This window comes from Rutidosis leptorrhynchoides, chromosome 6 (genome assembly GCF_046630445.1).
Source record: "Rutidosis leptorrhynchoides isolate AG116_Rl617_1_P2 chromosome 6, CSIRO_AGI_Rlap_v1, whole genome shotgun sequence".
Taxonomy (NCBI): Eukaryota; Viridiplantae; Streptophyta; class Magnoliopsida; order Asterales; family Asteraceae; genus Rutidosis; species Rutidosis leptorrhynchoides.
This window is the reverse complement of record NC_092338.1, coordinates 433,931,898-433,944,862: the sequence shown is the minus strand read 5'-3', so window position 1 is coordinate 433,944,862 and position 12,965 is coordinate 433,931,898. Positions and strand designations below refer to the sequence as shown.

At 32.7% G+C, this 12,965-nt stretch overlaps 1 protein-coding gene, 1 non-coding gene and 1 pseudogene across 3 annotated transcripts; 2 read left to right on the top strand and 1 right to left on the bottom strand.

Moving 5' to 3' along the window:
- Positions 1-4,829: 4,829 nt before the first annotated feature.
- LOC139855281 (peroxiredoxin-2B-like) lies at positions 4,830-5,625 on the top strand (annotated as a pseudogene).
- Positions 5,626-6,316: 691 nt separating this feature from the next.
- TRNAL-UAA (transfer RNA leucine (anticodon UAA)) lies at positions 6,317-6,399 on the bottom strand. Its single transcript has one exon. It is a non-coding gene; the product is annotated as a tRNA-Leu (tRNA).
- A 94-nt stretch (positions 6,400-6,493) lies between these two features.
- On the top strand, positions 6,494-9,892 carry LOC139851288 (splicing factor U2af small subunit B-like). 2 transcript variants are annotated; one of them, XM_071840314.1, is made up of 6 exons: positions 6,494-6,845; positions 7,076-7,162; positions 7,238-7,319; positions 7,503-7,629; positions 7,983-8,445; positions 8,932-9,892. In XM_071840314.1, exons 1-5 carry the CDS (start codon positions 6,609-6,611, stop codon positions 8,425-8,427), a joined length of 978 nt encoding a protein of 325 aa, XP_071696415.1. In that variant the 5' UTR covers positions 6,494-6,608; the 3' UTR covers positions 8,428-8,445; positions 8,932-9,892. The 2 variants fall into 2 exon arrangements, with proteins under 2 accessions (XP_071696415.1, XP_071696414.1); XM_071840313.1 differs by having other exon boundaries at positions 6,495-6,845; positions 9,606-9,892.
- Positions 9,893-12,965: the final 3,073 nt, after the last annotated feature.

The following is a 12,965-nucleotide window of genomic DNA, read 5'->3' as shown; positions in this document are numbered from 1 at the left end:
TTATTACTAATAATTATTATTATTATTATTAAAAATATAAATACTCAACTTTGAGCGAACTTTATTATTATTATTTACTTTTAATATAATAATTATAATTAATAATTATAATTATTATATTATTAATATTCAAATATGGATTCTTTTTACGAAATTAATTATGTTACATATGTATGCGAAAATACATGTCTCTATATATTTTTAAAACAACGACAAGTTTCTTAGTCAAACGGATCATTAAAATAAATGACTTTAGCATTTACATTCACTTAATACCTAAAACATGTCATTAAATTGTTTCGTTTAAATAAACTCGTGATTTCACATGTCATTTCACTAGTTATGATTATATAAGGCTAATTATGCATTATGTTTAAAAAGTAAAGAGTCTAGAGCGGACGCATGTCCATACAAATATGATGTTATTCTCTTTATTCAATAATGAACGATTGAAACACTCTTAATTTTTATTTTTATTTTCGAGAATACATAGTAACTTTAAATCAATTTAAATATTAACAAATTCAATTGATATGATTCAAAATTAATCAAACAAGCGGCACAATTACAAACTTAATTAACTGTTTGCCAAGTGGGTGTAACACATTTAAATAGGAAAGTAGATCATGCCTTAACAAGCAACATTGGATAGCCAAAGTAACAATTGCACCAAAAAATACATTAACTAAGCAAAAAAATAACAATCAATAACGGTTACAATAACACTGACCCCATCACAGCAAATCAAACTGAGAAGCGACGAAGCAACGCAAATTGTCTCATAATGATCCCAACAACAAAAAACCAAAGTCACCTGATCTGATGTGAGCCTAAATGTTTGTTGCAATTTGACCTTGAAACTTATTTTAATGTCACTGCAAGTAATACTATACAAGTTATTTGACGTTAGTATAATAAAATATGAAATTATTTAATGTGACTACAATAGTAGCATAAATAATAGCATAAATTATTTGATGTGACTAGCATAAAATTTGAAATTATTGACGTAACTAATGTAAAAGCTAAAATTGTGATAAAATTATAAGGAAGATGTTTATCGAATAGATTTCACAACATTCAAAACTTATACCAATTTATAACCGTATAGATGATACGACTTATTTACCGACTTGATCCAGTTCACCCAAATCACAACAACATTATATATGTTTAATTGCTTATGTTGTAAGGTATCCGCTTTGCAATGTTAATGTCGGATACCTCCAACACATCCATAATGTAATGCATATAAGTGTGACATTGAATGATAACGTCCGTATTCAAATCAATAGGATATGTACGTTCAACTTCGGCGTTCCAAATATAAATATTTAATAAATATTTTTGATTAGAGAACTAATGTAAAATTATTTGTTACTCTTAATTGTTTTTTATTATTTAAGTAAAATTATCTATTTATAAAAAGACACAAAATACTTAATAACCTACTAGAAAATAATACTACTACTACTAATAATAATAATAATAATAATAATAATAATAATAATAATAATAATAATAATAATAATAATAATAATAATTTGATTAATTAATTTATAATTTTACTTAGTAAACGTTTAATTCAATGTGTCGAAAAGACACTATTATATAAAACAATGTGACAGTATAATATATTATTTTTAATTTATTTATTTGAAATATATTTTCTTTTAAAGAATATGACATTTGGAGGTCGGGGGTGTAGACATTATAAAGCTTATTTTATTTGACTTTTAGCAATAATAACAACAACAACAACAAAACCCAATACCACATAAGTGGTGTATGGGGGAGGTGAGATGTAGACAATCCTTCCCCTATCCGAGAATAAAGTCAAGTCATTTCTCCACATAGAGTGAAAACACTCTCAAAAGTAGAGAAAATCATCCCTCTCTCTATTCGACGGATAGAGAGATTGCTTCCGAGTGGACCTCCGGCCAATAAGTAGGAAAAAGTTTTTTAAAAAATAAAATAAAATAAAAAATAAAATTGAAACGTCATGAAAATGGTAAAATCAAATTTCCATGAGTTTTAAATCATGTCTGAAATTTAATTTAGGCTCTAAGAGTCAGTCAAGTCGCCAATAAATCGACGCTTGCTGTTGACTCAATAACTTTTAGGTTACGTCAAATTTCATGACTCTTTTTGTGTGCACTCTGGGATGATTTACGTTTTCATATTGCGTGTCGAATGTTATGTTGAAAGTTTTACATATGATATTACTTTAAACTTTAAGTGTTTCTTATCGGTCATCCAGATTACACTCTAGCGGACGTGATACTATACAGTCTCAAATACACAATTATTGCTCTTGCGATTATAATCCTTTTTTGTTATGTCTTGGGTATCCAATCTTCACATTTCATCATTCACGAATAAAGAAGAAGAATAAAATCTTTAAAATAGTATTAAGTTTTAAATGTTATCTGTAAGGTGTATAATCAAAAGTTTTTAAAGTACTCAAGGGAAAAATTCTAGACAATCTTTAAGGGGCATATTATGTAATATTCTCTTAGTCTTACGTGTAAAGTATGATGTTGTTTTCTTTGACATTTTTCTTAAGGTTCGTGATCAAATGTTATGTTTACGAAAAGTGAGTATAAGGTAGATTGTTATGTATTTATATCGACAACGACATAACATAAGATTTCTAAAGCATGTATAAGGTACATTTACAGCATCTTTATTGTACTAATTTGATAACAAGATGAAGAAACTGGTTTGTATGTGTTTTGATGAAACTAGTTGATAGCTGGAACTAGAGCTTGTAGCTAAAGTTATAATTCAAAATCTGGATCTTATATTTTAAGTTATAATATAAAGTTTATGTTTTATAAGTGTATGTTAAACTAGGTGAAGTTTATATATATGTAAAATAACATTTAAGGACAAAAATAAATAATATATAATCGTATTATCGGTAACAAGGTAACAATGTAATTTTACTCTTAATAAGTTATTGAATAAGTTACTAACAAATAATGATACTAGTTTAGGTTTGTAATAAATAAGTTTAAGCTCTCATTAGCTAGTGGCAAACATACCCTTGAGGATATTAAATAAGGCGTTGTTTGTTATTTAAGATGTTTTTGTCTAAATATTTGCGGATCATGTTTGTAAAGAAGATGCGACATAAAGATCAATATCGCAGGGATTATAACCAATACCACTTTCATCAATGCAATGGAGATTTAAGTCTTGATCAATCCTATGACAATGAGGCAAAATGACAGGCTAATTAGGCTATCGAGTGAATTCATTTCAATAGAATTATAGAAAACCCAATACACTTAGTGAATTGAGTGACTCGAGTGAAATAGTCTAAGAGTGTGTTTTGGTGAAACTAGCTTGTAGCTGGAAGCTGGAGCTTACTTTTTAAGCTAGAAGCTGGAGCTTATGTTTTATAAGTGTTTAGTAAAATATTTGAAGCTTATGTATGTAAAATGACATAAAGGACAAAAAATAAATGATAAATAATGATTCAAGAGTTAATAATGTAATTTTACTTCCATAAGTTTCCTAATTAATTTTCAAAAGCTACTTCAACTACCTTATTTTTTCAAAGCTTATTTTTTTCTTAAGCTCTGGAATATTTGTATACCAAACAAGGCTAAAAGCCGGAGTTTATGAAAAAGAAATAAGCTCAAGCTCCCATAAGCTCCTAGAAGCTGCATCGCCAAACACACCCTAAGTCATCTAACATCCCCTCATGTGTGAAAAGATAGATTCGGGATTAATAAAGATAAACTCCGTTTTCTCTTGTGAATCTCAAATGGAAAAACCACTTGAGCGAAATGAACGAAACACCCAAGTGTCTGAGTTTTTAAAGTTTGCTCGAGGATAAGTAAAGTCTAAGTTTTAAAAAAAATATTATAAAGAAAAATATATTGCATCAATTGAGTCCGAGTTTTAAAATATCAAACGAGCCGCAATTATACTTAAATTTTTAGGCTCGAGCCGAGCCAGGCCGAGCTCGAGTTCTATGAAATTTTAACGAGCCGAGTTCGAACTCGGCTGAGCTCATTTAGCCCTACTTGTAACTGAATTGGACTCCGTGAAACAATGTATACCACATAAATTCCTCAATCATAAAACTCTGTCGAACTACGGTTGTATTTTTTGACATACTAAGGAGACCCGTATAAATTTGTCTTCCATATACAGTCAATTTTGTGTATCCGTGACAATGTTAATTTAAAAGATTAAACATGCACTAAACTAGGACCAGTTCAACATGTCTGTAAATAAGTTTATATAGATGCAATAATTCATTTTTTAAAGTGTCCACCTTCATGCTAGTATAATATATAATATAATAAATAATAATAATTGTGAAAAACAGATAAAGTGATAAAACAATAATCAAAACAAATAAGAAGTTTAACAATCACAATCATTGCCGTAGTCTTGATATAATATTTGTCCAAATTTATTTTATTCTTTTCTATAAAAAAGATGGAAAGATCTTTAAATAAGTAAATAAATAAATAAATACTCGTAACATGGAAGGATCTTTATAAAAAAGATGCCGCATATTTCCCATTTCCCTCTCATAAAATAAAAGAAAGGACGTATACAATTTTTTTTAAATTTAAAATATTACACCTTGAAGTCTACCATAATTACATATGCAACCCCTCACATTCTTCTCATCCCCACTCCCCCACCAAACTCCTCACTTTTTACGTCATCGTCATTCCATCATCATCATAAAATTAAAACGCATCTCATATTTCATTAAACATTTCATTTAATTTAAACCTTGTTTACTCCGTCCAAATCAACTACCCTAAAAATGGCAACCGCCGTAACAACCTCCGTCAATTTTACCAGATTCCCCACTTCAACCTCCAAACCCCACCTCACCTCCACCGCCAACCGCCAACCGCCGTCTCTCCTTCTCTCCGTTCACCAAATCCCACCGCCCAATTAAATTCTCCACTAAAATCACCGCCACAATCTCCGTCGGCGACAAACTCCCCGACGCCACTTTACCCTACTTCGATTCCAACGATGAACTCCAAACCACCACAATCTCAGCCCTAACACACAACAAAAATAAATCCTTTTCGCCGTTCCGGGGGCCTTTACCCCCACCTGTTCCCAAAAATACCTCCCCGATTTCGTAGAAAAATCCGGTGAGCTGAAATGAAAAGGCGTTGATACGATCGCGTGTATTTCAGTTAACGATGCTTTTGTAATGAAAGCGTGGGGTAAAGATTTGAATATTGATGAGAATGGGAGTGTGTTGCTTTTGAGTGATGGGAATTGTGAGTTTACGAAATTAATTGGGTGTGAATTGGATTTGAGCAATAAACCGATCGGGTTAGGGGTTCGATCAAGACGATATGCGATGCTTGTTGAAAATGGTGTTGTGAAAGTGTTGAATTTAGAAGAAGGTGGTGCCTTTACTTCTAGTGGTGCTGATGATATGCTTAAAGCCATTTGAATCATTATTTTCTGCGTGTTTTGTAATACTAATAATGAGGTTTTAATGTGTACTTTTGTAGCATTGAAATGAAACCAATTTGCGTGATTGGTTTGCAAGGTCTATCAAGTTTGAAGAGTTTGTTGTGTTGTTTTAATTTATGTATCCTTTAAACTTGTTAGTGTTATGTTGTCATCTACACTTCGTTAAACCCATGTTCTTTTTCGATGAGACAATGTGTATAGGTGTTTATACTGATACGCAAGGGCAGAGTTTTAAAGGGGCCGGAGGAGTTCTCACATCTTAAAATTTGATCAATTAGTGGAATTTGGGAGTGGAATTTGTATACTCTTGAGTTCCCACCTTTGACCTTTTTATCAATTGAATCAAAGTATGTGTACAAAAATGTTAATAAAATGGTGAAGATTTGTAAATTTCGTATTATTAACAATTACTTTACAAAAGTTTTCATTAGATCACCCTATAACTTAGTGAGAGAAAAAAAGTTAGACACGATCATCAAAATAAATTGTTCTCATGTTGAGATCACCGTATAACTTAGTGAGATAAAACTGTTAGAAACGATCATCAAAATAAATTGGTTACGTCACATTAGTTTATTACAAATAATTCATTTCTTCGAATAGTTTAAAAAAAAAAAAAAAATCTTATTCGTATGTAATTCACACTTGGATAATTTTCATCTTACAAAAATTCCGTTCATGTCACTACTAGTACGTGTTGTGACTTGCATTCATTCACAAAAATTCTAACGGTTTCTTGCATCATCAATATATAAAACATTAACACTCGTAGCCAGCATACAAACTAATTAAACTAAACATTTATGCTGATATATTTGTCATCACTGAAAACTGTAAAAAATGCTGGATGTGGGGTTCGAACCCACGCGCACTTATGTGCAGAAGATCTTAAGTCTTCCCCCTTAACCACTCGGGCAACCCAGCTATTGATGAAGGTGTTTTTATTTTATTTTACATATTTGTTTAACATGTAAAATTGTAAATACCTTCAAGTAAGAATTCGCTTCTATAAATACCTGCTCTGATTTATGCTATCCCCCTTCATCCCCAAATTTCAGAGTTCTACCACATAAACCCTAACCCTATTTTCCACACACAAACAATCAATCAATTCAAATCAAACTAAACTAACGATGGCGGAGCATTTGGCGTCAATTTTCGGTACAGAAAAGGATCGAGTGAATTGTCCGTTCTATTTCAAGATCGGTGCTTGTCGTCACGGTGACAGATGTTCAAGGCTTCATACAAAACCGAGCATCAGTCCTACTTTATTGCTTTCAAATATGTATCAACGCCCTGATTCCATTACTCCCGGTGTTGATCCTCAAGGTCAACCCCTTGATCCGCGCAAAATTCAAGATCACTTTGAGGTCCTTGTCCCTAATTTTCTCCTTTCTATACCTTGCCTCGTATGGTTGATCAATTTTACGTGTATATATATTGGTATGTGTATGAATATAAATATGCATATGTATAAACTGTGTTCTAGTAAATTTTGATGTGTTATGTATTAATCGCATAAAAATTTCTATTGGCTTTGCAATTTTTCAACTAATGCATTGATTTTTGATACGGTTATTGTTACCACACATTGATGCAGGATTTTTATGAAGATTTGTTTGAAGAGTTGGGCAAGTATGGGGAGATTGAAAGTCTAAACATATGTGATAATTTGGCTGATCACATGGTATGTTATTGTTTTACATGAAATTGGTTTGCTCTTTGAATTGATGTTAACTTAAGTCTTCTTTTTTGTAAGCAGGTAGGGAATGTGTATGTTCAGTTTAGGGAAGAAGAGCATGCTGCAAGTGCTCTTCAGAATCTTACTGGAAGGTTTTATGCAGGTACACGTTTTATTCTATTTGAATGGCACTTTTCAATGAATTTTATTTATCTATCTTGGGCTATTGATGTGTTTTATCATTAGTAGATGCCTTCAAGTGGCTTAAATTTCGAGTTGTACATACATACATATATATATGATTAAAGCAAATTTTTTATAACATGAAATAATCTTATATCTTTAGGTCGCCCCATCATTGTGGACTTCTCTCCTGTGACGGACTTTCGTGAAGCGACATGTAGGCAGTATGAAGAAAATGTATGCAATCGTGGTGGTTACTGCAATTTCATGCATTTAAAAAAGATTGGCAGGTCAGTTTGTTTTTATATTTGGTTGTACTTTTTAGAGGTGTTTAGACATGTGTCTTAAAATTGATTATGTGATTTTACTGTTCTGAAGTGTTAATAGCTAGTTTTATAGTATTTGATCAACACAACCTCGATTCCTGTTAACTGATTGTAGGGGGTGAAATAGTCTGCATTTTGATTTTAGAATATTGTCTATTTAGGTCATCTGATCTAAATACCTTCTTAAGCAATGTATTCTGTTACAAATTATTATCTGATTGTTGTAATTCAGTATCACTTTTTTCATTTTTATTAAAACTCCCTGATGTTTTACTGTCATTCCATTAACGAATGATGAATGCATATGATATTTTCAGAGAGTTGAGGAGACAGTTGTTTGGAAGAAGTCGAAGGAGAAGTCGAAGCAGGAGTCACAGTCCTCAGAGGCATCGTGGTTATGACGAACGTTCACATGGTGGTCCCCGCAGCTCAGGAAGAAGAGGCGGTGGTGATTATGCAGATCACGATCACCGTCATCATGATAGGAGTGGTAGGAGGCCTAGAAGCCGGACCCCACCTCGAAAAGGGGGACGCAGTAGAAGTCCAGGTGGAAAGAGAAACCGGAGCCCAGTTAGAGAAGGTAGTGCTGAAAGAAGGGCAAAGATTGAGCAATGGAACAGGGAAAAAGAGCAAGCGGACCCCACCCGTGCAAAAAACGCCACCAATAATGATGGACGTATCGATGGAGATGCGAAACTGAATGGAGACCAGTATATCGATCCTTCCCAGCAGCAAAATAATGATGGAGGTTATTATGATTGATTGAAGTTGCATAGTCAGGTTTGTTTCTTCTCTCTACTTTCTGTATATAATCTTGCATTATTTTTAATGGCGGTGAGAGTGGGTTGAATGGGTTAGGTCCAAATGTCTAACCAAGATATACCTGGTATGAGTCGGGTCGGTTGACCTAAAACAATATCTGTTTGGATTTTTTGATCTTGTTCTAAATTAATAGTGTGTCAAATATTATTATAGAAGTTAGTTTTGATTCCGATAATAACTAAGTCTTAACACAATTTATTAAAAGGTTTTATGCATCAAAGCTACTCTTTAGGTGGGTTTGGACCTTCAACCCATCTGACTCGTTAGCGATTAAACAGCCCAAATGGACCCACTAGTAAGCAAATCAGTCAAATTATGAACTCTTATCGAAGATAGGAATAATAAGTGAACAAAGAAAAAACAAAATACAGGGTTTTATTTTCATATTATCCTCACTTTGGAAGATACAGCATACTGGCTTACTGCCCACTTTCTGCTGTGCAGGAGTGTACAGGTTACAGGTTCACTAGCCAAATGTCTATATTCTCCCTTTACTCTTTACCCCTTCAAAGATTTTGAATAAAGATTACAGGGGAAGACAAAGTGTAGAAAGGATCACTAGCTGCAAACTGCCTCAATCATAGAATATAGGGCTAATTGGATAAAATTTAACCAATTTCTGTTCAATTTCTATTTCTGGTAACCATATTTTTTCTCCCTGAAAAACCATTTAACTCTCAAAAGTTTACATAAAAATACATATTAAGAACTGATTGAAGGTAAATCCATATGTGTCAAAGTGATGATCTTTGATCATTATTGACTTTTTATGCTGAAAATCCTGTTACACGCTTTCAAGATTGAAGTTACCTTAAGTCAAAGTTTTGAAAAACGTTTGAGGGTTTATTATTTAGGCCAAAAGATATTGGTTACCCAAAATAGAAATTTATCAACAGTTGGTCATTTTTTGATGAAATCATGTTTATAGGAGTGCAGCAAATAGATTTTTGGGTTCAGGAAATTCTTCCTTAATATTTAGAAAGATTACTTATATTTGAACAATATTATGAATAAAGAGATGTGATCTTACATAATTTACTAGTTTTGCAGGTTCAGGTATCCCTGCTTCGAAGGATCAAGCCTATTTTATTGCAGCTTATAATTGTTTTTGTATACAGGTTAATATCTTCATCTCCAGGCGACAAAACAGATTGAAAATGTTGTGCGGGGAAGAATTTAATCTGAAGATCATGTTGGCGATAGTTCATTTATGGTTGGTTTTTATTTTTATTTGGATTTTTGCTGTGAAGTATTCCGTAATACTGTTCAACGTATAAGATTAGTATTCTGTTTGTGTTTTTTCTTGGAATGTGATGTACTCTAGTTTCTGTTTCGGATGATGGTGTTGTATCAACTGACTGCCTTTGATGCACTTCATTATTATTACATTTGAGATTTTTTGGAATTTTATTATTTTCTCTGGATAGATTATATGAACGGTCCTCTTTTCATTTGAAGTTGCTCTATAAGTGAGATAAATGATTAAAAACAAGATTTAGATGTACAAGTTTATTGGGTGGCCCATGGCTACAAATTTGTTTGGACTGATTTTAGCTTTTGATATGGAGCAGTTGATTGTTAGTTATCATTTCATTCCATGGCTGTTTGAAGTATGTATAAAGGTAAAAGGTATAGGTTTCCTTATTCGGGCTATACGAATGAGTAATTCAACCCCATACTTTAATGTACCTAACCCAACAGGATTAGGATTACTACCTGGCTGTTTCAAATCTATCCTTGGTCACCACTAAATATTCATCCTAGACAAGATTTGAGACCTCTTGCAAGGAACTCATGGTCTTAACTACTAGACTATCTTGTGATGGATGTTTGAAGTATGTATGTTGGCCAGTAACGTTTGTATACATCTACTAAGTATCAGTAGTATAGTATCTCTTAATTAAAAGGATTAGGATTGTGATGTGTACACCAACCCGGCAACACATGTTTACTTAAACACAACACAGTCATTGCTGCTTTTAAAAGCTGTGCAGCACTACAATATGTGAATATGATGCACAATTAGTGGCATATTTGTAAAAAGGTGGTGCTTTACGGAATAACCCATACATAGATAAGAAACTTTCAAACAATCAAATGCTTATTTTTCATTGAAATTATTGTAACAAAATAAGAACTTTGATGGTAGTTTGACGTTTGTCCTTTTAAGATTCTTTGGTTGCATCTTGTCCACAAGTACAGCTAGTTCCCTGTCCCATATCTATTGCTTCTCTATAAGCTAATTTTAGGCTTTAGCATATGAAAAAGGCAAATATTATATTATTATATTACGAAAGTTAAAACAAGTCTTACTAATTACAGCTATTTCTTGCAAGCTTCCAAGTGAAAACATCTCCATTTCTTGGAAGTCCATATGAAGCTAGACTTTAAAAGGTATGGACGTACGTCATCATCTGTAAAAGACCTTTCTCCCCGTAAGTTAAAATATGCAACCTTTGCATATTGTATGCATCAGTGCTGAAAACAAGTTAAAAACTTATTGACACGGGTTTGTTTGTTTTTTTTCCAGTAATTGATTGATGTTATTTATTCTTAAGGATCATCATTTATACTATGTAATAGTATCTGATATGTATATAATCTTCTATGTATCTGTGTAAAACAGATATTGATCAGCCTGAATCTTTAGATACTCCGGTTTCAAGTAGTCAAAGAAGCAGATCAACTCCCCCATCAAGGGTTTTACTAATCTCGCATCAATTCACCAATCAACTCAATCGAATTCATCTAGAAACTGCAATTTCGCACGGGGAAGACAATTTAATCGACCTCCAGCTCTAGAATCCACACATTATTCGCGAAAACGCTTGATTCAGCAGTAACGTTATTATCTTCTCTGTGAGTTCGTTTCATATCTATTTAATTAGACTGAATTTGTTTTCAGTTTCCTGTTTCCTAGGGTTTTGATTGGGTTCCGTTATTTGACCTAATATTTTGTTCTAGGGTTTTAAAATTCGCCTTGTTGTCATCTCTCACTATTTCCCCAAATTCTCTGCATCTCATATCATATAATCAGTATAATTTTTATCTTTAAGAGTAATCGTGTATCATGGTGTCCAAGAAGAAGAAAAAGTACCAAGATATAACGATAACGGCGACTGCTACTAGGGTTTTGCGAAACCGATCGGTTAGTCGTGGAACAGCGGATGCGGCTTCTAAAAGTGGAGAAGTGTCTTCATCTGATTCTGATGGGGATCGTTCATCTCAGATTATGGATGATGTCGTACGTTCCAATCTGATGGTAGATGAAGTTGATCAGCCAAATAAGAATGAGGGAGATGTGCCAATTGATCAACCTGGGAAGGATAATCGTGATTCAGAGGGGATGGTTCTGAAAACCTATAGTTCTAGAAAGAGGAAGGGTAAAGTGAACCAGCTGATTGATGTTGGGGATGGTCCGTCTAAAGAAAAGAAGAGTGCTCAGTTTGTTCCTTATGCTGGTGATTCTTCTATTCCTGCTAATGAAAAAATACTCCCTGAAGTAATTAAAAAACGCAAGGGTAACAGGAAGAAAGGTGGGTATGGTAAGAATTCTGTGATGACCCGGAAATTTCGACTAAATTTAAACTTAATTTTAAATGATTAATGACTTCGACACGATAAGCAAAGCCTATGAAGTTGAATCTCAAAATTTTGAACTATTCAATTACCCTTCGGTTGTTCTCAACGATTCGCGAACCATTATATGTAAATAGATACATATATATACTATAACTTGAAAACGTAACAAAGTTTTAATTGCATGATACCGTACATTAAACTTATTGGTTTATATATCTATTTGAATATATATGACTTCAAGTTATTTAGTAAACGATAGTAACATTCGATTATTGATTCGATTGATATTTAGATAAGTTAACTAAAACGTTTAAGATGAACAAGTAAAATACTAATTTGCTACAGTATTTTCAAATTGCTACAGTACCCAAAATGCTACAGTGTTTTCAAAAATCACTATTTGCTACAGTGAAATTGAATTGCTACAGTGAATTGCTACAGTAAAAATTGACTTTGCTACAGTAACTTTGCTACAGTAACACTATTTCAAAATGAAAATGTATATATTATATATATATTAACAAATAGCGAGACGATGATTTATAGAAGTAAATGACCAAAACATTTGAAAGTTTAAGATATACTATGAGTGGTATAGTTTATGGATAATTTAAGACTATATTTTGACAAAGGTACGTGACACGAAACGTAAAATGCAAGTTTTCTAAAGGTACGAAAGGACATTCGAAAAACTGGAACCGGGACATAAGTCGAGTGATGACGTACGACTTATCGGAACAAAAATTACAAGTCAACTATGCACGTGAATTTAATATAATATATAATTAATTATTTAAATTATATATATTATATTAATATTTTATCATGTCGACAAACAAATGGACAAATGATTCTGAGCTGGAAATTGAGGCCATGCGATCGCATGGCCATCATGC